The following is a 27285-nucleotide window of genomic DNA, read 5'->3' as shown; positions in this document are numbered from 1 at the left end:
GAGGATCACACAGGTTCAAAGCCAGTCTCAGCTACTTAGCGAGGCTCTCAGCAACTTAGTGAGACCCTGTTTCCAAATAAAATATAAAATAGGTCTTGGAGTGTAGCCCAGAGGTAGAAAGAAAGAAAGAAAGAAAGAAGGAAGGAAGGAAAGAAAGAAAGAAAAGACAAGACCACTGAGTATGCTTCTACACATCCCGAACACGGGCGTGTGTGCAGCCTGCCTCACATCACCTCCTTAAACCATCAGTACAACCCAGCACAGATTCCAATTCTTTCTACTGCACCCTCAAGGAATCCAAATCATTATTGGTACAATTAATAAAGAGAAAAACGCGTGCCAGTAACCAAAAGACTGTTTTACAAGAGGAGCTGGTATCTCTGGTTCCGTTTCCTTGTTGTACGGAACTGCACAGACAGCATGATACCTGAGCAAATAGATCCACTACCGTGATAGAAAGGGCTTGCTCATCCAGAGTCTCTGCCTTATTATGTGCAAAGTGTGCTGCTTCCCCCTGAGCTTCCTGAATTTTCTTTTCTCAAAAAATCAGTGCTTGATCTTTTCCAAGATAGCCAGAGGAGAAACGTCGTCACAGTTCCCCTTCAGTCCTGAGACTGGTAGAAAAGGATGTAAACAGACTCAGTGTTGTTTGTTTGTTTGTTTGTTTGTTTGGTGGTACTAGGGTTCCTGGAAGCCCCTCCAGGCTACACTCCCAGACCTACTTTATACTTTTTATTTGGAAACAGGGTCTCTTACGCCAGCACAGCTGGCTTTGTACCTGCGCGATCCTCCTGTCTCCACCTCCCAAGCGCGGGGATTACAACTGTGCGCCACCACGCCTGGCTCAGAGTTCTTTGTTTGTTTGTTTGTTTTTTTTTTTGGTGGTACTGGGGTTCCTGGAAGCCCTTCTACCTCCGGGCTACACTCCCAGACCTATTTTTACATTTTATATTTGGAAACAGGGTCTCCTAAGCCAGCGCGCGCGGCTGGCTTTGAACCTGCGCGATCCTCCTGTCTCTGCCTCCCAAGCGCGGGGATTACAAGCGTGCGCCACCACGCCCGGCTCAGAGTTCTTTGAAATGTCTGATGTCTACTCGTAGAATTCTTCAATAGCTTGTGCATCTAGTTTTTTTCTGCAACGTTGTCATCAAACAACAACCAAAAATCATGACTATTGCAAGTCTAGATTGGGCCTCAATTGGGACCACTTCCACAGTGAAGCGCAACAGTAACAAGGTTGTGCATTCTGTTAGGACTGGTTACATCCCCTGAAATGTTGACCAAACAGGAGTTCTAAAGAAAAACTACCCAGTAAGAAAGTTCTATATATCAGTGAAGTCCATCCATATATTTAAATCTTTTCAGGTGTAGCGCTAGAATCACAGGAATTTTTTTTTTCTTTTTGGCAGTACTGGGGATGGAACCCAGGGCCATTATTCCTCCAAGCTACATCCCAGCCCTATTTTTTAGCCTTTTTATTTTATTATTATTATTATTAATTTTTTTGTGGTACTGGGGTTCCTGGAAGCCCTTCTACCTCTGGGCTACACTCCCAGACCTATTTTTACATTTTTATTTGGAAACAGGGTCTCCTAAACCAGCGCACGCGGCTGGCTTCGAACCTGCGCGATCCTCCTGTGTCTGCCTCCCAAGCGCGGGAATTACAAGCGTGCGCCACCACGCTCGGCTTTTTTAGCCTTTTAAAAAAAATTTTGAAACAGGGTCTCACTGAGTTGTAAAGGGCCTTGCTAAGTAGCTGAGGCTGGCTTCAAACCTCAATCCTCTGGTCTCAGCCTCCCGAATGCTGGGATTACAAGCTTGGGCCACAATGCCCAGCCACAGGAAGTTTCTTTTTTTTACTTTTGTCCTCTGTGTGTTTCCTGTTTCCCCGCCAAGTGCTTCACAGTAACACTTGTAGTCACAGAGTATCTGTGTTGCTAAAGTCCCTTAAACAATGAGTAATTGATGTGTTTTGTCCTATGTCAACAGAAAGGTCTAAAAAGTCTTCAGCTTTGCTGCTTATAGTTTCACAAGTAAGACATCTGGTTTAATTAGTTAATGAACTTTTTTTTAAGATTTAAAGAAGTGTATTAAAAAGATAGAAATACAGAAGATAATTACAGCCCCATGCCATTTTGGCATGGGGTGGGGGTCCAAGCCAATTCACAACCCCCATTAGTTAATGTTCTTGAAAAATCTCCCAGACTCAGCTTGGGTCTGATGTGCTGTTGTTATTTTCACTATCGATGTTACTGTTAAGTAAGCGACTGTTTTGTTTTTCCTGCTTTCTCTGTTCTGGTAAAATATCAGCAGTTGTATTTAGTGGGTAATTTCAAAACTCACAGAAGCCGAGTGTAGTGGCACACACTTGTAATCCCAGCATTTGGGAGGCTGAGACCAGAGGCTTGTGGTTCTCGGACAGCTTCAGCTACTTAGTGAGGCCCTCTGCAACTCAGTGAGACCCTGTTTCAAAATAAAGAATAAAAAATAGGGCTGGGGGTGTAGCTTGAAGGTAGAATGCCCCTGGATTCCATCCCCAGTACTGCAAAAAAACAAACAAAAAAACCCCCACAAAACAACAACAACAATAACAACAACCTTATGGGTATCTTGTTGCATATACTTGTCAAAAAGCTCATTTTCTTTCCGTAATCTTATTACAAACTTCTGAAGAGGTATTACTCTAGCCTCTTCCTTCTGAGTGGCCGTCCTATGGAAGAAATCTGCTAAACAGGTACAAGGTTCTCCTTCTTCCTAAGCTGACTGTTTCTTGTATGCTAGAACTTTTTCCCAAAATGGATGACAAAAATAAAGTGCTTGAAGAAGTGAATTGCCATAGCAGGTATTCCCAAAATTGACTAATCCAAAATAGGAAACTGTTCTGGACCAATTTCTTTCTCTAATGTGGAGGCATCTGCGCCCAAGGTACAGATGGAGGTGAATTTGGTGACTGTCATTAGAATTTCCACGCACCCAGCACCATCTTCCACCTGATTGATTGCTGCGGCTGCAGGAACTGGGAGGAGGGACCCACCTACGAGTGGAGCCTTCAGGCTAGACGCTGCCTGTCCTCCCCAGGAATTTGAAAATAGTTCTGAAGGATTTGTATATTCAGTCTTCACCAGATAATGAGAATTAGCATTATTCTCCAAATTACTCCTTTTATCTCCAGAACACTTACTAAAAATCAGACTTAAAGGATCTATTTATATGTAGCTCTCCATTAAATTTTATTTTCTATGGTATTTATGTATTTGAAAAAACTAGGAGATTATATATATATATATATATATATATATATATATATATATATATATATATGGAGAGAGAGAGAAAATATTAAAGCCAGGCATGGTGGTACACACTTAAAATCCTAGTACTTGGGAGGCTGAGACAGGAAGATAGGGGTTCAAAGCCAGCCTCAACTACTTAGTGAGGCCCTCTGCAACTTAATGAGACCCTGTTTCAAAATAAAGAGTAAAAAAATCAGGCTGGGGGTGTAGCTCAGAGGTAGAATACCCCTGCATTTATTTGTTTGTTTGTTTGTTTGTTTGTTTGTTTGTTTGGTGGTACTGGGGGTGGAACCCAGGGCTTTTCTACCTCCGGCTATACTCCCAGACCTATGTGTGTGTGTGTGTGTGTGTGTGTGTGTGTGTGTGTGTGTGTGTGTGTATGGAACCCAGGGCCATTCTACCTCCAAACTACACCCCCCTGCCCAATTTTTTATTCTTTATTTTGAAACAGGGTCTCATTGAGTTGCAGAGGGCTTCACTAAGTAGCTGAGGCTGTCTGTGAACTGCGATTCTCCAGTCTCAGCCTCTCAAATGCTGGGATTACAAGTGTGTGCCACCACGCCCAGGTTCCAGACCTATTTTTAAAATTTTTAAATTTTTTATTTTTTTTGGTGGTGGTACTGGGGATGGAACCCAGGGGCCTTTACCTCTGGGCTACACTCCCAGACCTATTTTATATTTTATTTGGAAACAGGGTCTCTTAAGCCAGCTGAGGTTGGCTTCGAACCTGTGTGATCCTCCTGTCTCAGCCTCCCAAGCGCCGGGATTACAAGCGTGCGCCACCACGCCCAGGTTCCAGACCTATTTTTTTATACTTTATTTGGAAACAGGGTCTTACTAGGTTGCTGAGAACCTCACTAAGTTTCTGAGGCTGCCACTGAACCTGCAATCTTCCTGTCTCAGATTCCCAAGTACTGGGATTGCAGGGAGCTGCCACCATGCTTGGCTAGGAAATAAAAATTTAGTCAGAGAACTTAATTGAAAGCAGCTTGCTTCAGGAGGAATGGGAAAGGAGCATGATGAGGAGATCCGTGACTGAGGGGAGCTCTCTAAAGTCTTCCCACTCACTTCTCTTGGGCCTTGGAGACCAAGCTGATCTGCCAGACTGTCAGGGCCTCCTGAAGAGGTATCTACATTATTTTCTAAACTTCTCACTCCTGTTCTTCCACCCTCTAGACATAATAATCTTGTTTTTCTGGAGGCTAAACAGCACATTTCTCAATTCACAATGATACAAATTATTATAGAAGTATGAGCCATGGTTTCCCCCTGTGGTTCTTTTAGGAATGACTGGCTATGGTGAATAACCAAAACATTGAGAGAAAACACAAGTAAACACAGGAAGATATCAGAGACAAATACGTGCTCCACGCTGGGCATGGTGGTGTACGCTTATAATATCAGTACGTGGGAGGCTGAGATAGGAGGATCGCAGGTTCAGAGCCAGCCTCAGCTGCTTAATGAAGCCCTCCACAACTTAGACCCTGCTTCAAAATAAAGAATAAAAAACTGGGCTGGGGGTGTGAGGTAGAACACCCCTAGGTTCAATCCACAGCACCACAAACAAAAGTACTCCACCCTGCCGGGGGTGGTGGCGCACGTTTGTAATCCCCACACTTGGGAGGCAGAGACAGGAGGATCACGCAGGTTAGAAGCCATCCATACTGGATTAAGAGACCCTGTTTCCAAATTAAAAAATATAAAAAATAGGTCTGGGAGTGTAGCCCAGAGGTAGAAGGGCTCCCAGGAACCTCAGTACCACAAAAAAAAAAAAAAAAAAAAAGTACTCCACCTTTATACCATTGACCACAACTCAGTAGGCAGTTAGTTTGCCTGTCCTTACTGCAATCTACAAATATTTATCAATCTCTAACGTAAGCCAGGCTCTGGGCGAGCGTCCAGAGGTACAAAAATCAACAAGTTGACCTGCACTGTAGGTGCACAAAGTCTAGTGAGGGAACTAGATGTGTAAACCTAATTGAAAAAAGAGAAAAGAAAAAGACTTAAAGGTACCAGGTACAGTAGGGACAAGATCTAAAAAAGGTACCAGAAATGGTAGAGACTCAGAGGATGAAACAGTGTTGAGTTTTATTTATTCATTTATTTTTGGTTAACATTTAACACATGTATAACCAATGAACAGGGCCTAGGTTTTTATTGGTATTCACTTCAGTAACTTGAATCCACAGATATAAGCAGTATATAACCAGCGAGTTACAAGTAAACACAGATTATATATGCAAATTTATGTTCACAAAGGTCACATACGCAGGTATATGAATTAGAAGTGTGTGTCTAGAATTATGGCCAAACTTTTTTTTTTTTTTTTTTGGTGATACTGGGGTTAGAACCCAGAAGCTTTCTACCTCCGGGCTATCTCCCAGACCCATTTTACATTTTATTTGGAAACAGGGTCTCACTGAGTTGCTGAGAGCCTCACTAAGTAGCTGAGGCTGGCTTCAAACCTGTGCGATCCTCCTGTCTCAGCCTCCCAAGTGCGGGGATTACAAGCGTGCGCCACCACGCCCAGCCTGGCCAAACTTTTTTTTTAAATGCAGAAATGTAAAATTATAACTTAAAAATATCTTTATATCTTTATATCTTAAAAATATGAAGAGATGATCTACACACTTCAAAAATCAAATATTGCCAGGCATGGTGGTGCACGCTTGTAATCCCCACGCTTGGGAGGTGGAGACAGGATTGTGCAGGTTTGAAGCCAACCTCGCTGGCTTAAGAGACCCTGTTTCCAAATAAATTATAAAAAATAGGTCTGGGAGTGTAGCCCAGAGATAGAAAGGTTCCATCCCCAGTACCACCAAAAAAAAAAAAAAAAAATGACATCCTCTTATCTCAACCTCCCATGTACTGAGATTACAGGTTGAGTTCCAGCACTACTGGCTCTAAAGAGAGGTTTATTCCTGAAATTTCCTGTTAAAAATATTCATAAAAAGCTGGGCGTAGTGGCGCACGCTTGTAATCCCAGCATTTGGAAGACTTAGACCAGAGGATTGTGGTTCACAGACAGCCTCATTTACTTAGTGAGGCCCTCTGCAACTCAGTGAGACCCTGTTTCAAAATAAAGAATAAAATATAGGGCAGGGGGTGTAGCTTGGAGGTCAAATGCCTCTGGGTTCCATCCCCAGACCCGCAAAAAAAGAAAAAAAAAAAATATATATATATATCCATAAAAGCTAAACATGATGGCAAATGCTTGTAATCCCAGTACTTTGGAGGCTGAGACAGGAGGATCGCACAGATTTGAAGCCAGCCTCATTTACTTAGTAAGGCCCTCTGCAACTCAGAGAGACTCTGTTTCAAAATAAAGAATAAAATATAGGGCAGGGGGTGTAGCTTGGAGGTCAAATGCCTCTGGGTTCCATCCCCAGACCCGCAAAAAAACCCAAACAAAACAAAACAACAACAACAACAACAAAAAAATATATATATATATATTCATAAAAGCTGAACATGATGGCAAATGCTTGTAATCCCAGTACTTTGGAGGCTGAGACAGGAGGATCGCACAGATTTGAAGCCAGCCTCAGTTACTTAGTGAGGCCCTCTGCAACTTAGTGAGACACTGATTCCAAATAAAATATAAAATAGGCCTGGTAGAGTAGAAAATATAAAATAGGCCTAGAGGTAGAAAGCCCCTGGGTTCCATCCTCAGTACCACACACACACACACACACACACACACACACACACACACACACATCGTAAAAATAAGCATTGCTCTGTTCTCAATGTATTTATTCATTTATTTTATTTTATTTTATTTTGCGGGTCTGGGGATGGAACCCAGGGGTATTCTACCTCTGAGCTATAGCCCCTACCCTATTTTTCATTCTTTATTTTGAAACCGGGTCTCACTGAGTTGCAGAGGGCCTCACTAAGTAGCTGAGGCTGTCCACGAACCGTGATCCTCAGGCCTCAGCCTCCCAAATGCTGGGATTACAAGTGTGCGCCACCACGCCCGGCTTCCTAGTTAAATTTAAAGAACACCAAAACTATTACAACTTGGCAGTATATATGTTTTAAACTTATTTTGTCCCATTGCCCCATGTGGGACACTTATAAAAATTTACAAAGAGTGCCTGGCATGGTGGCACAGGTTTGTAATCCCTGCGCTTGGGAGGCTGAGACAGGAGGATTGCGCAGGTTCGAAGCCAGCCACACGCACTGGCTTAGGAGACCCTGTTTCCAAATAAAAATATAAAATAGGTCTGGGAGTGTATCCCGGAGGTGGGTTTCCAGGAACCCCAGTACCACCAAAAAACAAAGAAAAAGAAAAGAAAGCAACAAATATACCACTAGTGGTAAGTTTAAATTATATATATTTTAAATTATATATATATGAGCTGGGCGTGGTGGCACACGCTTGTAATCCCGGCGCTTGGGAGGCTGAGACAGGAGGATCGCGCAGGTTTGAAGCCAGCCTCAGTTGGCTTAAGAGACCTTGTTTCCAAATAAAATATAAAATATGTCTGGGAGTGTAACCCAGAGGTAGAAGGCCTCTGGGTTCCATCCCCAGTACCACCAAAATATATATATATATATATATTATATATATAATATATATATATATTTTTTTTTCCTGGGTTTGGGGATGGAACCCAGGGACATTTGACCCCTGAGCCATACTTCCTGCCCTATTTTTATTCTTTATTTTGAAACAGGGTCTCACTAAGTTGTGGAGGGCCTCACTTAAAATAATATTTGAGAGAATCTGGCATGGTAGTGCATGCTTCCAATCCCAGTACTTGGGAGGCTGAGACAGGAATATTGCAAGTTCGAGGACAGCCTCAGCAAATAGTGAGACTATCATTAACCAATCAAGACCCTGTAAAAACAAAATAAAATAAAATAGGGCTGGGGTGTAGCTCAGAGGTAGAATGCCTCTGGGTTCAATCTCCAGTGCCACACACACACACACACACACACACACACACACACACACACACACTAATATTTGAGAACTGGGCATGCTGGCACATATTTGTAATCCTGGTACTTGGAAGGCTGAGACAGGAGGATTGCAGCTTCACAGCCAGCCTCAATAACTTAGAGAGGCTCTCTGCAACTTAGTGAGACCCTGTTTCAAATTTAAAAAATAAGCTGGGCATACTGGTGCATGCTTGTAATCTGACTACTTGGGAGGCTGAGACAGGAGAATCACAGGTTTGAAGCCAGCCTCAACAATTTACTGAGACTCTCAGCAACTTAGTGAGATCCTGTTTCCAAATAAGAAATAATATAGGTCTGAGGGTGTAGCATGGAGGTAGATGACCCCTGGATTTCATTCCAGTACCACACCCAAAAAAATATGATATGGCTGGGTTGTAGCTCAAAGGTAGAATGCACCTGGGTTCAGTCCCCAGTACCGCAATAAATAAATAAATAAATAAATAAATAAATAAATAAAATTTGAATATTTATTGTGTTTACAGAATGGAAAACTTGGAACTTAATAAAAAATGACATATACTAATACTGTGTTTAATCCACACTGAAACTCATGTAGGGAACCTTATGGTGCAGTGGTAATTTCCAAACTTGGTCCTTTCTTTTTTTTTTTTCTTTGTGGTACTAGGGATAGAGTCCAGGGGCATTCTACCTCCGAGATACAACCCCAACCCTAATTTTTTTTTTTTTTTTTTTGGTGGTACTGGGGTTCCTGGAAGCCCTTCTACCTCCGGGCTACACTCCCAGACCTATTTTTTACATTTTCATTTTGGAAACAGGGTCTCCTAAACCAGCGCACGCGGCTGGCTTCGAACCTGCGTGATCCTCCTGTCTCTGCCTCCCAAGCGCGGGGATTACAAGCGTGCGCCACCACGCCCGGCGGCCCAACCCTAATTTTTATTCTTTATTTTGAAACAGGGTCTCACTGAGTTGCAAAGTGCCTCACTAAGTAGCTGAGGTAGTTCTCGAACTGTGATCTTCCAGTTTCAGCCTCCTGAATGCTGGAATTACAAGCGTGTCCCACCACACATGACTCCCAGCCCTATTTTTTTATTCGTCTTTTTCTCTTTCTTTCTTTCTTTCCTTCTTTCTTTCTTTCTTTCTTTCTTCCTTCCTTCCTTTCATTTTTGGCGGTACCAAGGGGGCTACACTCCCAGACCTATTTTATGTATATTTTTGGAAAAGGGTCTCTTAAGCCAGCGAGGCTGGCTTCGAACCAGCGTGCTCCTCCTGTCTCCGCCTCCCAAGCGCGGGGATTACAAGTGTACATCACAAAGACTGGCTTATTCTTTATTTTGAAACATGGTCTCATTAAGTTCCAGAGGGCCTAAGTACCTGAGGCTGGCCAGGATCCTGAGATCCTCCTGTCTCAGCCTCCCAAGTATTGGGATTACCTGGGATTACAGGTATAGTTATAAAACCACCCCGGGCTGGGCGTGGTGACACACAGGCTTGTAATCTCAGTACTTGGGAGGCTGAAACTGGAGGAATGGGGGTTCGAGGCCAGCCTCAGCTACTTAGTGAGGCCCTCTGGAACTTTGTGAGACCATGTGTTCAAAATAAAGAATAAAGCCAGGCGTGGTAGTGCACGCTTGTAATCCCCGCTCTTGGGAGGCTGAGACAGGAGGATCACACAGGTTTGAAGCCAGCCTCAGCTACTTAAGTGAGGCTCTCAGCAACTTAGTTAGACCCTGTTTCCAAATAAAAATATAAAATAGGTCTGGGAGTATAGCCCAGAGGTAGAAAGCCTCTGGGTTCCACCCCCAATACCACCAAAAAAAAAAAAAAAAAAAAAAAGAATAAAATATAGGGCTTGGGGTGTAGTTCAGAGGTAGAACACCCCTGTGTTCAATTCTGAATAATAACACACACACGCACACACACACACACACACACACACACACAGACACACGAGCTTTCTACCTCCAGGTGCTTGCATTTACTTTTTTTTTGTGTGTGGTGCTGGGGCATTCTACCTCCGAGCTACACCCCCTGCCCTATTTTTTATTCTTTATTTTGAAACTGGTCTCACTGAGTTGCAGAGGGCCTACGTAGCTGAGCCTGTCCGCGAACCTGCCATCTTCCTGTCTCAGCCTCCCATATGCTAGGATTACAAGCGTGCGCCACCACGCTCAGCCTGCTTGCATTGACTTGTTGGAACCTAGTACAGCAGAGGGGCAGACTGAGAAAGCAGGATTGTCATATTTAGGTTGCCATGTTTCTAAATTGCCACAAGATGGGAGTATTTTAAAACTTTACTCTCATTTTCTGATCATTAATCTTGAGCCATAAGGTGACAGAGCCTCAGTGTTTCAATGCAGCTGGATAAAATTGGACTCATGTGAGAATGCAAAGGCAAAATGAATTTTAAAGCAAGAGGATTAATAGCTATTAGGTTGTTTTTTGTTTTTTTGGTACTGGGGATGGAACCCAGTGGCATTCTACCTCCAAGATACACCCCAGCCCTATTTTTTATTCTTTTTTTTGAAACAGAGTCTCACTGAGTTGCAAAGGGCCTCACTAAGTAGCTGAGAACCACGATCCTCCTGTCTCAGCCTCGTTCCTCCTGTTTTGGCCTCCCAAATGCTGGGATTACAAGTGTGTGCCACCACACCTAGTTTATTTTTTTTTAATTTTTATTTTTTTTTGTGTGGTACTGGGGTTCCTGGAAGCCCTTCTACCTCTGGGCTACACTCCCAGACCTACTTTTACATTTTTTTATTTGGAAACAGGGTCTCCTAAGCCAGCGGGGGCGGCTGGCTTCGAACCTGCGCGATTCTCCTGTCTCTGCCTCCCAAGCGCGGGGATTACAAGCGTGCGCCACCACGCCCGACTACCACACCTAGTTTATTAGGGGTGTGTGTGTGTGTGTGTCTGTGTGTAGCTGGGGATTAAATCCAGGGTCTTTTCCAGCCAAGGTTTATAACTATTCTGTGCAGTGTGTGTGTGCGCGCGTGTGTGTGTGTGTGTGTGTGTGTGTGTGTGTGTACGCGTGCACGTGCATGCATGCATTGCTGGAGATTGAATATTCAATACGGGGCATTCTACCTCTGAGCTATACCCCCAGACTGATTTTATTTTTTGTTTGGAAACAGGGTCTCACTAAGTTGCTGACAACCTCACTAAGTTGTTGAGGCTGGCTTTGAACCTGTGATCCTTCTGTCAGTCTTCCAAGCTCTAGGATTATAGATGTGTGCTAAGATGCCCAGTATGTGCACTGAAAAAAGGTTATAGCGTAAAATGGGAAAAATAGTTGGAACAAAATTCTATTTTTTTAGGTGCTGGGGATTAAATCCGGGTTCTGGTACATGCAAATCATGTGCTGTATCCCAGCCCCCAAATTTTATATTTTTTTTATTTATTTATTTTTAATTTTTGTGGTACTGGGGATGGAACTCAGGAGCCTTCTACCTCTGAGCTACACTTCCAGATTTATTTTATATTTTATTTGGAAACAGGGTCTCACTAATTTGCAGAGAGCCTCACTAAGTGGCTGAGGCTGTCTTCAAACTTTCACGATCATCCTGTCTCAGCCTTCCAAGTACTGGGATTACAAGCATGCACCACCATGTCTGGCTCAATTTTTTTTTCCAGTATTGGGAATGGAACACAGGGGCATTCTACCTCCAACTTATATCTCCAGCCATATTTTTTATTATTCATTTTGAAATGAAGTCTCACTAAGTTGTGGAGGACCTAAGTAGCTGAGGCTGGCCAAGATCCTGCAATTCTCCTGTCTCAGCCTCCTAAGTACTGGGATTACAAGCATGTGCCACCACTCCAGGCTCCTTTTTTTTTTGTTTTTTTCAGGTCTAGGGATGGAAACCAGGGGCATTCTACCTCCGAGCTACAGCCCCTACCCTATTTTTTATTCTTTATTTTGAAACCAGGTCTCACTGAGTTGCCGAGGGCCTCACTAAGTAGCTGAGGCTGTCCGCAAACCGCGATCCTCCGGTCTCAGCCTCCCAAATGCTGGGGTTACGAGCGTGCACCACCATACCCGGCTCCACTCCAGGCTCTATTTTATTTTTTTATTTTAGAACAGGGACTCACTAAGTTGCTGAAGGCCTGGCTAAATTTCTAAGAGTGGCCTTGAACCTGCAATCCTCCTGTCTCAGACTCCTAAGTACCAAAATTACAAATCTGTATCATTGTTCCTGGCTAGCAGGTGTATTTTAAATTTTAATTTCTGGGACAGAAATCAGTTATAAAATTCGAGTTGAAATAAGTATAGTAAGGTAGAGAGAGTTAAAGAGCTAAATAGCAGTGAAATATGTGTCCTACCTAATGTGTAAAAAAGCCCATTTGCAAATAAGTGTATTATCAATAAATGATAATTTATTGGCTACATTACAAATTGCTTTCATGCTTTTAAAAGAGAGTGTTATTCTTTTTTTTTTTTTTTTTTTTTTTTGGTGGTACTGGGGTTCCTGGAAGCCCTTCTACCTCTGGGCTACACTCCCAGACCTATTTTTACATTTTTAATTGGAAACAGGGTCTCCTAAGCCAGCGCGCGTGGCTGGCTTCGAACCTGCGCGATCCTCCTGTCTGCCTCCCAAGTGCAGGGATTACAAGCGTGCGCCACCACGCCTGGCTGAGAGTGTTATTCTTGCTGGGTGTGGTGGCTCATGCCTGTTATCTCAGTACCTGGGAGGCTGAGACAGGAGATCACAGGTTTGAGGCCAGCCTTGGCAACTTAGTAAGATCCTTTTTTCAAAATAAAAAGGGTCGGGGTGTAGCTCCGAGTTAGAATACCCCTGGGTTCAATGCTCAGAGCCAAAAAAAAAAAAAAAAAAAAATCGAGCTGAGCCTGATGGCACACACTTGTAATCCCAATACTTGGGAGGCTGAAACAGGACTGCAGGTTTGAAGCCAGCCTCAGCAATTTAGTGAGGATCGCAGCAGTTTAGCAAGACCCTGTTTTGAAATAAAAAATAAAATAGGGCTGGGAATATAGCCTGGTAGTAAAAGACTCCTGGGTCCCATCCCCAGTAACCCCCCCCCACACACACACACACACAAACCCTCTTATCTAAAGGTCAGCAGAAGGGATAGACAAAGGATGGACAGGTATAGGAAACTAGGAAAGGCCAAACCAGGTAAAGAACTGGCTGGCCCCTCAGGTCCTGCACTGCAAGGCTCGTCCAGAAGGCCAGCAAAGGCCTTTATTTATCCCCCTTCAGAGGCCACTGAGGCCTGTGACTTGTCAACTCTGGGAACCAGAGAGATTAGAGGTACCTGAGCCTGCTGGCCCATTGACGGCATCCCCGGGGGAGCTAATGCCCTTCCAGTAGGCTCCACCTTTTAAAGGTCACGCCGCCTCCCCATAGCGCCACAGAAGGGGGTGACCAAGCCTTTAGCACATGGGCCTTTGGGGGCCGTTTAAGACCCAAGCCATATGCAAAGATGGGGAGGGGAGGAGGGGTTCAGCCTGCCCAGAGAGGGTCCTGAACATTTCTTTATCTTCCTTTCCTTTTTCCTTTCTCTCTGTCTGTCTGTCTCTCTGTCTTTTTCTTTTCTGGTACTGGGGAATGAACCCAGGAGCACTCTACCTCTGAGTTATACCCCCAGCTCTTATTTTATTCCTTATCTTGAAACAGGGTCTCACTAAATTGTAGAGGGCATTACTAAGTTGCTGAGGTTGACCACAAACCTGCGATCCTCCCCTCTCAGCCTCCTAAGGACTGGGATTACAAGCATACTATCATCTCCCTCAGGTGAACATTTCTTTATTTTTTTTATTTTGGTGGTACTGGGGGTGGAACCCACAGGCTTTCTACCTCCGGGCTATACTCCCAGACCTTTTTTATATTTTATTTGGAAACAGGGTCTCACTAAGTTGCTGAGAGCCTCACTAAGTAGCTGAGGCTGGCCAAGAACCTGTAATCCTTCCTATCTCAGCCTCCCAAATACTGGGATTACAAGCATGTGCCACCATGCCTGGTTTGAATTTCCTTTTAAGTATATATATATATATTTGGTACTGGGGATTGAACTCCAAGGCATTCTACCTCTGAGCTACACCCTCAGCCCTATTTTTTATTTTAATTTTGAAACAGTATCTCACTGAGTTGATGATTCTCACTACTTGCTGAGGCTGTTCTTGAACCCTCCTGTCTCAGCCTTTCAAGTACTGGGATTATAAACTTTCACCATGACACCTGGCTTTTTTCTTTTTTTTTTTTTTTTGGTAGTGCTGGGGATTGAACCCAGGGGCATTCTATCTCTGAGCTACATCCCAGCCTTGTTTTTTTTTTTTTTTTTTTTTTTTTAATTTTATTTGGAAACAGTGTTAAGTTGCCGAGGGCTTCCTGAAGTTTCTGAGACTGGCTTTGAACCTGTGACACTTCTGTCTCAGCCTCTCCCAAGTACTGTAGTTACAGGTGTGTGCCACCATGCCTAGCTAGCATACAGCTGTTAACATCAGTAAACCATTAAGTTAGCTAATGGTAGTTGCAATTCAAGGAAGTCTGATCTGCATTTCTGGAGTCTCAGTATCCTTTTATTTCTAATGAAGAAACTGGATGAAGACATGCATCAGAAAATTGCAAAAGAAATGAACCTTTCTGAAACTGCTTTTATCCGGAAACTGAAGCCAACAGACAACTTTACAGAAAGTAAGTATTCATTTTATTTCCTTACCATTCTTGAATGGCACCAGCAGTTACTTGTTAGGTGGAGGATTACATTTAAGGGAAATGCTCATTCATCATTTGTATGCAGAGAGTGGGTAAGAGTGGGAGGCTCTGATTCGTTCACCTGGAAGAGGGGGTATGCTCTGGTCTAAATGAGTCACCCCAAAGTCCGCATATTGAGAACTTGATTCCCAAAGCAAAAGTGTTCGGATGGGGTCTGACTAGCGCTGACAGGCTAATGTCGTTGGTGTGAGCTTATCAGAGGCGAGTTTGGCCCCCTCTTGCTCACGTGAGCTCCCTTGCACATCAGCCTTAGGCCATGGGTTACAGCAAAAAGGCCATCATCAGGTGTGGCCATTTGACCGTGCATTTCTCAGCTTCCAGAACTGTAAGAAATAAAATGCTTTTCTTCATAAGTGTCCCAATCTGTGGCTTTCTGTTATGGCAATACAAAGTGGACTCCGAAGGTGTTGGTGAACCTGAACATTTCGGCTCCAGTCTTGGAGCCAGGGAGCCCTGGGCTGCCTGTCTAGCCTGCACTCATCCTCCTCTGAGTTTTGCTATTACTCATGTTAGTGAAATATCTAGGAGAAAAGAAGAATGTGAAAGGTTGGCAACCTGCTTGCATGGGAATGATCTCATGTCTTTTTGCGTTTCTTCCTCTGAAGGTTCCTGCTTTGGACTGAGATGGTTTACACCAGTTTGTGAAGTCGCGCTCTGTGGCCACGCCACCCTGGCGTCAGCAGCTGTGCTGTTTCACAAAATAAGTAATGTGAATTTCTTTAATGAACCTATTACTTGGTTTGTTTTGGGGTACTGGGGATGGAACCCAGGGGCATTCTACCTCTGACCTATACTTATACCCCAGCCCTATTTTTTATTCTTTTTTTTTTTTTTTTTTTTTTTTTTTTGGTGGTACTGGGGTTCCTGGAAGCCCTTCTACCTCCGGGCTACAGTCCCAGACCTTTTTTTTAAATATATTTTTGTTTGGAAACAGGGTCTCTTAAGCCAGCACGGCTGGCTTCAAACCTGCACGATCCTCCTGTCTCCGCCTCCCAAGTGCGGGGATAACAAGAGTACGCCACCACGCCCGGCTAACCTGTTACTTAGTAATAGCAAATATCTTTTTAAAAAATCTCAGCTGAGTGTGGGGGCACATACCTATAATCCCAATATCTGGGAGGCTTGAGACAAGAGGATCACAGATTCAAGGCCAGTCTCAGCAATTTAGCAAGCTCCTCAGCAACTTAGTGAGACCCTGTTTCAGATAAAGAATAGCCAGGCGTGGTGGTGCACACTTGTAACCCCAGCATTCAGGAGGCGGAGACAGGAGGAGCGCGGTTCTCGGACAGCCTCAGCTACTTATTGAAGCCCTTTGCAACTCAGTGAGATCCTGTTTCAAAATAAAGAATAAAAAATAGGCCTGGGGGTATCAGAGGTAGAATGCCCCTGGGTTCCATCCCCAGTACCGGGGAAATATATATATATATATATATATATATATATATATATATATATATGTATATGTATATGTATATGTATATGTATATATATATATGACTGAGGTGTATATATATATATATATATATATATATATATATATATATATGACTGAGGTAGCTTGGAGATAGAGTACCCCTGGGTTGGTTCAATCTCCTTCAATCCCTAGTACTGGTAAAAAAAAAAAAAAAAGAAAGAAAGAAAGAAAGAAAGAAAGAGAGAGAAAAAAAAGAAAAGAAAAAGCAAGCAAGCAGGACTGAACAGAGGAAGGAGGTGAACTGCAAAGCAGTAGCAACAAAGAAAGGCCCCTGTCCAGTCTACCGCGAACCTGGCAAGTTTCCTTTTTGGTGGTGCTAGGGCTGCTGGAGATTGAACCCAGGGACATTCCACCCCTGTGCTGCACCCCCAGCTGTTTCTAGTTTTATTTTGAAATAGGGTCTCACTAAGTTACTGAACATCTGGCTAAGATGCTGAGGTGTCCTTAAATCTGCATCCTCTTCCTCAGCTTCCCAAGTGCTGGAATTCCAGGCATGTGCCATCTCACTCTGCTGGGTATGTGTGTGTGTGTGTGTGTGTGTGTGTGTGTGTGTGTGTGTGTGTGTGTGTTAGTGGTGCTAGGGATTGACCCCCAGGGGCATTCTCCCTCTGAATAATACCCCAAGCTCTATTTTATTTAATTTTTTAATTTGAAACAGAGTCTCACTAAGTTGCTGAGGCTGGCTTCAATCTGTAACCCTCCTGTGTCAGTCTCCCAAGTACTGGGATTAAAGGTATATGTTTTAAAATCTGCACTAGAAAAAGCCGGGCCTGGTGGTACATGTCTGTAATCCCAGTACTTGGGAGGCTGGCACAAGAGGATCACAAGTTAGAGGCCAGCCTCAGCAATTTAGTGATATCCTGTTTCAAAATAAAACATAAAATTAGGGGTGGGAATATAGCCCAGAGGTAAAACGCCCGTAGGTTTAATCCCTGGTACCACAAAAAAAAAATTTAATGAAATAAATTAATTAACTCACTAATTAATTCAACTGCACTAGAAAACATTATAACAACAGAATGAGGTAGATTTAATTATTAACTCCATTTTTATTTTGGTAGTGCTAGGGGTCAAACCCCCAGCCCTAACTCCGCTTCACGGCTGAGGAAACAGTCTTCGTTAAGTTCGTAAGCAGGTGGGAACTGAGGTATGAAGCCTTGCGGTGTGATGCCACGTTCAGTAGTTATGCTCTTGGTTCTGGAGTTAGAATCCAGCAAAGCTGTTTTCCTCTTTAGACCCCCAGGAACTCGGACAGGCAAAGATACAACAGAGTTTACTTTCTTATTTCTTCATTCTTTTTTTTTTTTTTTTTTTTTTTTTTTTTTTGCCAGAAAACACAAATAGCACTCTAACGTTTGTCACTCTGAGTGGGGAGCTCAAGGCTCGGAGAGCAGAGGATGGTATCGTCCTGGACTTTCCTCTCTATCCAACCCACCCCCAGGTCAGTGCCTTCTAACTATTGCCACAAACTGTGTGTGACCAACAGCTGGCCTGATTTATAATGATGTTGGTTTTTTTTTGTTTTTGTTTTTTTCTACTTCTAGGACTTCCATGAAGTAAAGGACTTAATAAAGGTTGGTGAAAAGAACCCAGTCTGAGACCGCGTGATTTGATCAGTTGTTATTGTTTGAGGAAAGATTTGGTATGGTTTCATCCCAAAAGACAGTCCCTCTGCTGGTTTAAGTGTTCCAACGGAAGCTCAGCTGAGTCATGCTTGGTGATTTCAGTTTTGAATTTTAATATTCAATTTCTTTGATGAGAAGATAGACCACTTTTATTTTATATTTACATTACTAGGGATGAAAACTGGTAGCATTCCATTTCTAAGCTACACCCTCACCCTTATTTTTAATAAAATTTTATTTAAATAGGGTCTCACTAAGTTGCTGAGGGCCTCACTTAATTCCTGAGGCTGGTCACGAACCTGTGATCCTCCTGTCTCAGCGTCCAAAATACTGGGATTACAAGTGTGCATCACCACGCCTGGCTTCCCAGTGAATTTTCAACTACAGCATTTATACAATCTTTAGTGTTCTGCTTCATCTAAATTTTCAAAGACTATAAATGAGTGTCATAGACTCTGACTTTATACTCACCCACTGCTTGAGTTTCAGGAGATAAGCCAAATTTATAAATGAACTGCTTTAAGCATGTTGGTAAGAAACTGCTAAATAGCCATAATGGTAGACCATGTTCATGGTAGGAAGAACTCAACCTAGCCTCCCTAAGGGGCAAGGTCAGCATTTGTAAAGTGAAGCGTTATTTGTCATGAACACAGTCATTTTGTGTTCCTCCCTAGCAGTTGGCATTAGGATTCCCAGCTGAGAAGTAAACTTTCAAACCAACATACAAAACATGCAGAAAAGGGCAGTTAGAGACAGATAGGTCCAGGGAACAGATGGGATCTGGCTGTCGGAGTTTCCATTTCTTAGGAAGGGACATTGGTTAGCTCATGGTCACAGAGACAAAAAGCCCTGGTCCCACCCAGCGCCGAGGGAGTCTTGGCCATGGAAACCTGAGCACCTGGGACCTTAGGGAACGTGAGGCAGCCTAATAATGCCCCGCCCCCGAGGCTGGGCAATGCCAGAGGGTGACTTGGAGGGGGAGGGGCTGTCCCTGTACTCTCCCTTTCTTTCTGTCTCCTCCCCGCCTCCTCCGTGTGTCTGTCTGTCTGTCTCTCTCTCTCTCTGTGGTATCAGTGATTGAATCCAGGGGCATTCTTCCTCTGAGCTATACCTCAGCCCTATTTTGTTTTTTGTTTTGAAAGAGGTTCTCACGAAGTTGCCGAGAGTCTTGCTATGTTACTGAGGCTGTGATGAAGTGCAGCCTTAGGTAAAGTGAAAGTTTCTAAGTTTCTAAGTGAAAAGTTTCTAAGTGAATGTGGCGTGCTCACGGGGCTGAGCAGGGAGCGGAGGAGAGCAACATGAGTCCCCAGGCCCCACTCCCAGGCAGACTGCCAGCCCCGGGTCCTGGCGTGGAGAATCTTCTCACTGCTTGCTGCTGCAGGTACTTCACCTGTATCATTTCATGTGCTCCTCATAACAACTATAAGATGGGGCCTCAGGCCCCATCTCCAAAGACAGGGATCTAGAGCTTTGACTCCAGGGCCACTCAGATCTGGGTTAAGAGTGTGTGTGTGTGTGTGTGTGTGTGTGTGTGTGTGTGTGTGTGCATGCAACCAGCCATGATGGTGCATGCCTCTAATTCATGCCTCTAATTCCAGTTCTTGGGAGGCTGAGACAGGAGGATCACAGGTTTGAGACCAACCTTGCCATTTAGTAAGGTTCTCAGCAACTTAGTGACGCCTTGTTTCCAATAAAAAATAAAATCAGGCCAGGGTTGTAGCTCAGAGGTAGAATGCTCCTGGATTCAATCCCTAGCACTGAAACAGGGTTTCTTGAGAAGAAACCCAGCATTTCCTTAAGATGAAATGGAGTTTCTTGAGAAGAAACTTGGCGTTTCCTTACCGGGTTCTTGTCTACGGTGAGTGAAGAATGACACCCGCAGACCACAGGAAGGGGAGTAAAAGGTTTATTGGAAGCAGCAGGGAATAGAGAAAAGTGGCTGAACACCCCTAAGGGCTGTCGGAAATTTTGATGTCCAGCAGCTGCCTTCAGGTCACTACCCGAGTGTAGCCCGGCCAAGTGTCTTCAATTGCACCCCACCTTCTCTCAAAGCTAATGTGACCTGCAAGAGAGAGAGAAGCTCCCCAACGGGGAGGGGTTCCCAGAGTGGGTAACCATCCTGGTGACTGCACTAGGGGTTTATATATATCTGCATGTCCTCTATTGCTTGGAGTTTGGGAAGCAGCTCTCAAAATTTGCATAAGGTATTTGCATGTCCTTTGAGGGGTCTTCTTTCAGTGGGAGTGTCAGACTTGCTCCAGTGATGTCTCCTGGGTTTGTTGATTAGTAAACAGATGGTTTTGTGAAGCTTTGGTCATTCTTATCTCTGAACCTTGGAAGAGCTGATCTCTTTTAGGAGCCTTGGAAGTTAATTAGTATTCGTAGCCCCTCAGGAAATTAAGTTTTTTTCTACCGAGGCCTTTTCCCAACCTGCCTATTTCCTTTTCTACCTCCTCAGCGCGCGCGCGCACACACACACACACACACACACACACACACACACACTCTGGCCTGAGTCTTTCTCTGTGGGGACATTGCCTACTGAAGGAGCTGTGTTGGGCACACAGTCAGCAATCTTGATATGTGTGTATTCTGAGCCTGGTAGAGGTAAACTACCTAGCTCCTAAAAGTCCCTTTTGGTGGTCAAGAAATCCGAAACTGAGCCGACCCTCTTGGGGATGGCAGAGAATAAGGGGTATCTGGCTCACAACAGACACTCAATGAAAGGTTGTTCCCACTTGTGGCGATCAAGGACTTGACCCCAGAGGCGCTCCTGAGCAGTTTTTGGTCTGTCTCCACAGATGGCCATAGGTGAAACACAGGTCCAAGACGTCCACTACTCTCCAGATACCCGGAAGCTCCTTGTCCGTCTCAATGATTCTTACGACAGGTAAACATGATTTTTAACTGCGTCAGTGCTGTGAGGAGGCCAAGCGCTCCGATTTCTGACTCTGACTTGGTCTATGTGTGTCTGGTTCAACCATGACTCATCCTGTTGGGAAGATGCGCCCACCTGCTCCTCCATCCTCTCCTGCTGGGCTGCCCATGAACTCTGCAGAGCTGGGTCTGTAAAATGTGTTTGCCCTAATCCTAATCCATCTTATTTATGAACAAGGTCATTTATTGAGACTCTGAAGGTGAACACAGAGAATCTGCTGCGAGTTGAAAACACAGGCAAGGTGAAAGGCCTCATCCTCACCCTCAAAGGACAGCCAGGAGGACAGACCCAAGGGTTCGACTTTTACTCCAGATATTTTGCGCCGTGGGTCGGCGTGACTGAAGACCCTGTAACAGGTACCTTTCCTTGAGTGCAGGGATAGTCAAACATGGAAGAGGAAGATAACAAGTAACTATCAAAGTGTCCTTCACGTGACCTTCCAGGACGCCTGGTTATGAGGTGCTCTTGTTTCTCTGTCTTTCTCCTTGCCCCGCTATCCTTTCAAAGAAGTGTCATTTGAAAAAAACACAAAATGAAAGAGATATCATACCAGGGTCAAACCTTGGCATTGGGCAGCCTGCCTTGCATTGCTGGCTTCCTAGTCCTTCACCTGGGGCAAATGACTTTTGTGTGTGTGTGTGGCACTAGGGATTGAACCCATAGGCATTCTACCTCTGAACCACACTCCCAACCCTTCTCCCCTTTTCTTTCTTCTCTCTTCTTTCTCTCTTTCCCTCTTTCTTTCTTTCTCTCTCTCTCCTTTCTTTCTTTCTTTCTTTCTTTCTTTCTTTCTTTCTTTCTTTCTTTCTTTCTTTCTTCTTCTTTTGTTGTTGTGAACTGGAGATGGAACCCAGGGGCATTTTACTTCTGAGCTACACCCCTAGCCCTATTTTTTTATTTATTTATTTTTTCTGGTGGTACTGGGGATGGAACCCAGGGGCTTTCTACCTCTGGGTTATACTCCCAGACCTGTTTTTTATATTTCATTTGGAAACAAGGTCTCACTAAGTTGCTGAGAGCCTCACTAAGTAGCTGAGGCTGGCTTTGAATTTATGCAGTCCTCCTGTCTCAGCCTCCCAAGTGGGGGGATTGCAAGTGTGTGCCACCACACCCAGCTTTTATTCATTATTTTGAAACAAGGTCTCACTAAGTTGAAGAGGGCCTCACAAAGTAATCGATGCTGTCCAAGAACCAAGATCCTCCTGTCTCAGCCTCCCAAGTACTTGGATTACAAGCGTGCGCCACCACACCGGGCACCACCAACACTTTTTACCTTTTATTTTGAAGCAGGGCTTGCTAGGTTAAGAATCTTGTTAAATTGGTGGAGGAGAGCCGGGTGTGGTGGCGCATGTTTGTCATCCCCGTTCTTGGGAGGCTGAGACAGGAGGATCGCGCAGGTTCGAAGCCAGCCTCAGCTACTTAGTGAGGCGCTCAGCAGCTTAGTGAGACCCTGTTTCCAAATAAAATATAAAATGGGTCTGGGAATATAGCCCGGAGGTAGAAAGCCTCTGGGTTCCACCCCCAGTACCACAAAAAATAATAATAATTAAAAAATAATAAAATAAATTGGTGGAGGAGGCTGCTGGATGGGATGGGTCCAGGGCTGCAGAAGGCTGAGCATGGGCTCCCAGGCTTCCATTCTGGTCAAATGACAGGGGCCAGGATGGTTTCGGGACCTTGACTTAGTTACTCTGTGGGGAACAAGACACATGAAATTCAAAGCTCAGCAAATGAGCACTTTTGAAGACTCAGGAAAATGCCCAACAATATCCAGAAAGTCCAACTCAACCTTTCCCCATGGAAGAGACATTCCAGACAGATTCCCACATGCACAGATGTTTCCCGGAGATTTTAATTGGCACAGAGGTACACATGCCTCCTCCGCCTCCCACCCCCGTAATAATGTTTTTCTAGAGTATGAAGGTCTTTGGATACAGTGACTAACCTTGTGGGTTTGCTTGGGACTGAGGGGTTTCTAGTGATGTGGGAATTCAGTGTTAAAACCACGCCAGCTTGGGCATAGCAAAATGGTTGGTCACCCTACTCGTATATCCCATAATGCTTAATACATTTTCCTGAAAGTAGGGTGTTTCCTTCCTATCCTTTTCTCCCTCAGAGATTTTTCTTTTTCTATATCTATCTATCTATTATTTATTTATTTATTTATTTATTTATTTATTTATTTATTTTGTGTATGGTACTAGAGATTGAACCCAGGGGCATTCTACCTCTGAGCTACATCTCCATCCAGCCCTATGTTTTTATCCTTCCTTCCTTCCTTCCTTCCTTGGGATGAAGTCAGGGGCATTCGACCTCTGAGCTACACCCCCTGCCCTATTTTTTATTCTTTTTTTGAAACCAGGGCTCACTAAGTTACAGAGAGCTTCACTAAGTAGCTGAGGCTGTCCACAAACCATGATCCTCCGTTCTCACCCTCCCAAATGCTGGGATTACAAGCATGCGCCACCACGCCCAGCTTTCTTTTTTATTTTGAAACAGGGTGTCACTAATTTTCTGAGAGCCTCACTAAGTAGCTGAGGCTGGTCACCACCCTGTGATCCTTCTTTCTCAGCCTCCTAAGTAATGGGATTGCAAGGGTGTGCCACCACACCTGGCTCCCTGAAGACTTTTCTGTCAGTTATTTTACATTTTGTTTCTTCATTTTTGTATGTAATATCAGATCTAAAACCAGGGCACAATCATAAAAAAAATCCTTAACTAAAATTAAAAGTTTTTGGCCTCTAAAGCCTGGGTATGTTGACTCGGGGAAAAATTTGGCTTGTTTTTAGGTTTTCCCTTTCCTTGTATATACACCCTAGAGAGAAGGAGGTAGATTCCCTGGAAAAAATGTAGAAAGATTTATGGGAAACCTTGATTTTTCTACTAAGAGTTGGTAGACAACACAAGAGCTAAAACCTATAGTCTAAACTGGGCATGGTGGTGCGCATTTGTAATCCCATTTTTTGGGAAGCTAAAATAGAAGGATCACAAGTTCACAGCCGGCCTCAGCAATTTAGTGAAACCTTGTTTCAAAATAAAGGATAAAAATATGGCTGGGGGGGTGTAGCTCGGAAGGTAGAATGCCCCTGGATTCAATCTCCTGTACCGCATGAAGAAAAAAATAGCATATTTGATACATAATTTGGAGGAACCTGTTCATAAATTCTACATCAGCAGGGAATGGTGGCACACTCTTGTAATCCCAATACTTGGGAGGCTGAAACAGGAGGATCCCTGGTTCATGGCTAGCCTCAGCTACTTAGTGAGGCCCTCTGCAGCTCAGTGAGACCCTGTTTCAAAATAAAGAATAAAAAATAGGGCTGGGGGTGTAGCTCGGAGGTAGAATGCCCCTGGCTTCCATCCCTAGTACCCCCCCCCACACACACACACGCAAATAAATTCCACATCTTCCTCTTGCTCTCCATAATTTCATACCTTGTGGTAGTCTGGTTGGCATAAAGATTAGAAGATCCAAGGTTTACTCAAGCCTGATACATCAGCCAGAATTACTTATTAGTGTACTGCAGGGTCACCCTGTTTTCTCTGCAATCCCTTCAAACATTTCATTTTTTTTTTTTCAGGATCTGCACACACTGTTCTCAGCAGCTACTGGTCTCAGCAACTGGGGAAGAAAGAAATGCGGGGTAAGGCAGCTCTTCTTCTTCTTCTTCTTCTTCTTCTTCTTCTTCTTCTTCTTCTTCTTCTTCTTCTTCTTCTTCTTCTTCTTCTTCTTCTCTTTCTCCTTCTCCTCCTTCTCCTTCTCCTCCTTCTCCTTCTCCTCCTTCTCCTTCTCCTTCTTCCTCCTTTTTTTTGCGGATCTGGGGATAGAGCCCAGAGGCATTTGACCTCTGACCTACACCCCCTGACCTATTTTTTATTCTTTATTTTGAAACCGGGTCTCACTAAGTTGCAGAGGGCCTCACTAAGTAGCTGAGGCTGTCTGCGAACCATGATCCTCCAGTCTCAGCCTCCCAAATGCTGGGATTACAAGTGTGCGCCACCACGCCCGGCTTCACTTACTGGCTGAACTTTAAGCTATTTTTTCTTCTTATATGTACAATTCCCTTGAAAATGTAATAAAATAGCTAGAATCCCAGTACTTGGAAGCCTGAGACAGGAGGATTGCAGGTTCGAGGCCAGCCTTCTCAACTCATTGAGACTCTCAGCAACCTAGTGAGATCCTGTTTCAAATTTAAAACTAAAATAAGGTTGGGAGTGTACCTCAGAAGTAGAATGCTCTAGGGTTCAACCCCCAGTATGAAAGAAAGAAAGAAAAAGAAAGAAAAGAAAGAGTAAAATCTTATGTATCACCCACGTGAAATATTCCTTAAATATCCTTAGAAATTCACCCTTAAATACCCCCTACCCCAAACATTCTTCATCTTTACATCTTCCAATATACAGACACTTCTGATACAGCAAGTGCCCAGTAAAATAAACTTGCTATAAAACTTTGACCTAGAGATTTTACTCATAATGTGGTAGATGGAGCCGGGCGTGGTGGCGCACGCTTGTAATCCCCATGTTTGGGAGGCAGAGACAGGAGGATCACGCAGGTTCAAAGCCAGCCGCGCTGGCTTAAGAGACCCTGTTTCCAAATAAAAATATAAAAATAGGTCTAGGAGTGTAGCCCGGAGGTAGAAGGGCTTCCAGGAAGCCCAGTACCACCAAAAAAAAAAAAAAAAAAAAAAAAAAAAATGTGGTAGATGGAAACCTGAGGATCAGCGAGGTTTGCCTATACTGTTATCCCAGGATTGAATTAATCAATTTACTTTGGAACCAAGTCCCTTAGTGATGCATATCTTGCTCAGGGGCCTAGCAAAAAGACTGGAGCATTGGAGGCAACACTGTCTGATCATCCAAGTAGGACTCTGATAAATGAAGGATGCGGATCTAACTTAGTGGGAGGGTCAGGCCTCTAGGACCCTGAGATGGCAGGGTGGCTGGGTCTAACTATTCTCCTGAGCTCTGAGCTCCTGGAGGGCTGAGGCTCTGCCTCTTCTGTCTGCCTGGCACGTGTGGTTACTGGAATATGTTGAGTAAACTCCCTCTGTCCCATTCAGACATGAGAAGATGAAGCCTTCTTGGGAGGCCCAAGCCCACCACTCTTCATCCTCTTGGACTTCTGGTCTATGCCTCTCTTTTCACACATCCTTGCTGACTCCTAGAGGAAGCTGTGCTTAGGATGTAGCTAGGGTGTTACAGGAAGTTGTAGAGGAGGATCTGTACAGGAAAAGGGCTGGGAAGGGAAGGGGAGGCTGTGCGGCTTGCTGGTAGGTTGTGTTTGTGGCCCTCTCAGTCTTGAGGAGATTGGCGGTGTGGGTAGGCAGTGCCATGGACAGATAGGGGAATGGATTTTTAAACTGACCCGGGAGGACTTGGGGTTCATTTTAAGAGGTTTTTTACTGTGCGCTCACTGATCGTTACATGCTCTGAACATGCTCTGAACTTTCTGTTCTTGTGTGTTTTCTTTAGCGTTCCAGTGCTCCAGCCGAGGAGGAGAGCTGGACATTGCGCTCCAACCTGACGGCCGAGTGGACATCAAGGGCAGCGCTGCTGTTGTTGTTGAGGGCACGCTGACGGCCTAGTGCTGGCGGTGCTGCCACAGATGCTGCATTCTAACCACGTAGAATGAAATGCAAAGGCTGCCTTCAGGGAAACCAGCACACTAATCCACTTAATCCTCATGTTAAAAGTGGAAAAAGGATAGGCGGGTGTGGTGGCGCACACTTTTAATCCCAGCATTCGGGAGGCTGAGACTGGAGGATCACGGTTCGTGGACAGCCTCAGTTACTTAGTGAGGCCCTCTGCAACTTAGTGAGACCCTGTTTCAAAATAAAGAATAAAATATAGGGCTGGGGGTGTAGCTCAGGGGTAGAATTCCCCTGGGTTCCATCCCCAGACCCGCAAAAAAAAAAAAAAAAGAAGAAGAAAAGAAAAAAGGAAAAAGGAAAAAGGAGCTGTGCATGGAGGTGAAACAGGGGTGTTCTTGTCCAGTGGATTTCGATGAGTGGAGTCCAAGGACTTGCGAAAGGTATAGAAATATAAAAGTTTATTTTAAGTCAAGGAAAGATAGAGGACAAAATAGCTTTTGGGGCATCCCAGAGAGAGTGACCTCAAAGCTCTTGGGAAGTAAGCTTTTAAGCCTTACTGAGGGTTTCTATCTGCCCTTTTATGATTAGTCAGAATCGGGTTTTGGGGAACCAATGACTTTTGCACAGTTTTGATCCTTAATTTGTGTGATTATCTGTGCTGGTCAGGGCCTTGACTTTCTGGTGCCCACCAGTCC

At 44.2% G+C, this 27285-nt stretch overlaps 1 protein-coding gene and 1 pseudogene across 2 annotated transcripts in view; one reads left to right on the top strand and one right to left on the bottom strand.

Moving 5' to 3' along the window:
• The window catches only part of PBLD (phenazine biosynthesis like protein domain containing), a gene marked incomplete at both ends in the record, with an annotated part of 28999 nt that extends 2415 nt beyond the window's left edge, over positions 1 to 26584 (top strand). The window contains 8 exons of the mRNA XM_080694081.1: positions 14779 to 14878; positions 15565 to 15663; positions 17765 to 17874; positions 17978 to 18007; positions 20860 to 20948; positions 21174 to 21352; positions 24578 to 24640; positions 26472 to 26584. Of these exons, the coding sequence (XP_080550207.1) occupies positions 14779 to 14878; positions 15565 to 15663; positions 17765 to 17874; positions 17978 to 18007; positions 20860 to 20948; positions 21174 to 21352; positions 24578 to 24640; positions 26472 to 26584 (783 nt within the window). The remainder of the gene's footprint in view (positions 1 to 14778; positions 14879 to 15564; positions 15664 to 17764; positions 17875 to 17977; positions 18008 to 20859; positions 20949 to 21173; positions 21353 to 24577; positions 24641 to 26471) is intronic.
• Positions 360 to 13526, bottom strand: LOC308261935 (ubiquitin carboxyl-terminal hydrolase 12-like; annotated as a pseudogene). The gene is made up of 6 exons: positions 13500 to 13526; positions 5202 to 5267; positions 2599 to 3116; positions 2168 to 2338; positions 1905 to 2042; positions 360 to 427 (listed from the first exon to the last, which is right to left on the bottom strand). The product of its transcript is annotated as a ubiquitin carboxyl-terminal hydrolase 12-like (transcript).
• Positions 26585 to 27285: the final 701 nt, after the last annotated feature.

Source organism: Muscardinus avellanarius (genome assembly GCF_963383645.1).
Source record: "Muscardinus avellanarius genome assembly, chromosome: 4".
Taxonomy (NCBI): Eukaryota; Metazoa; Chordata; class Mammalia; order Rodentia; family Gliridae; genus Muscardinus; species Muscardinus avellanarius.
This window is presented reverse-complemented; position numbering and strand designations above follow the sequence as displayed.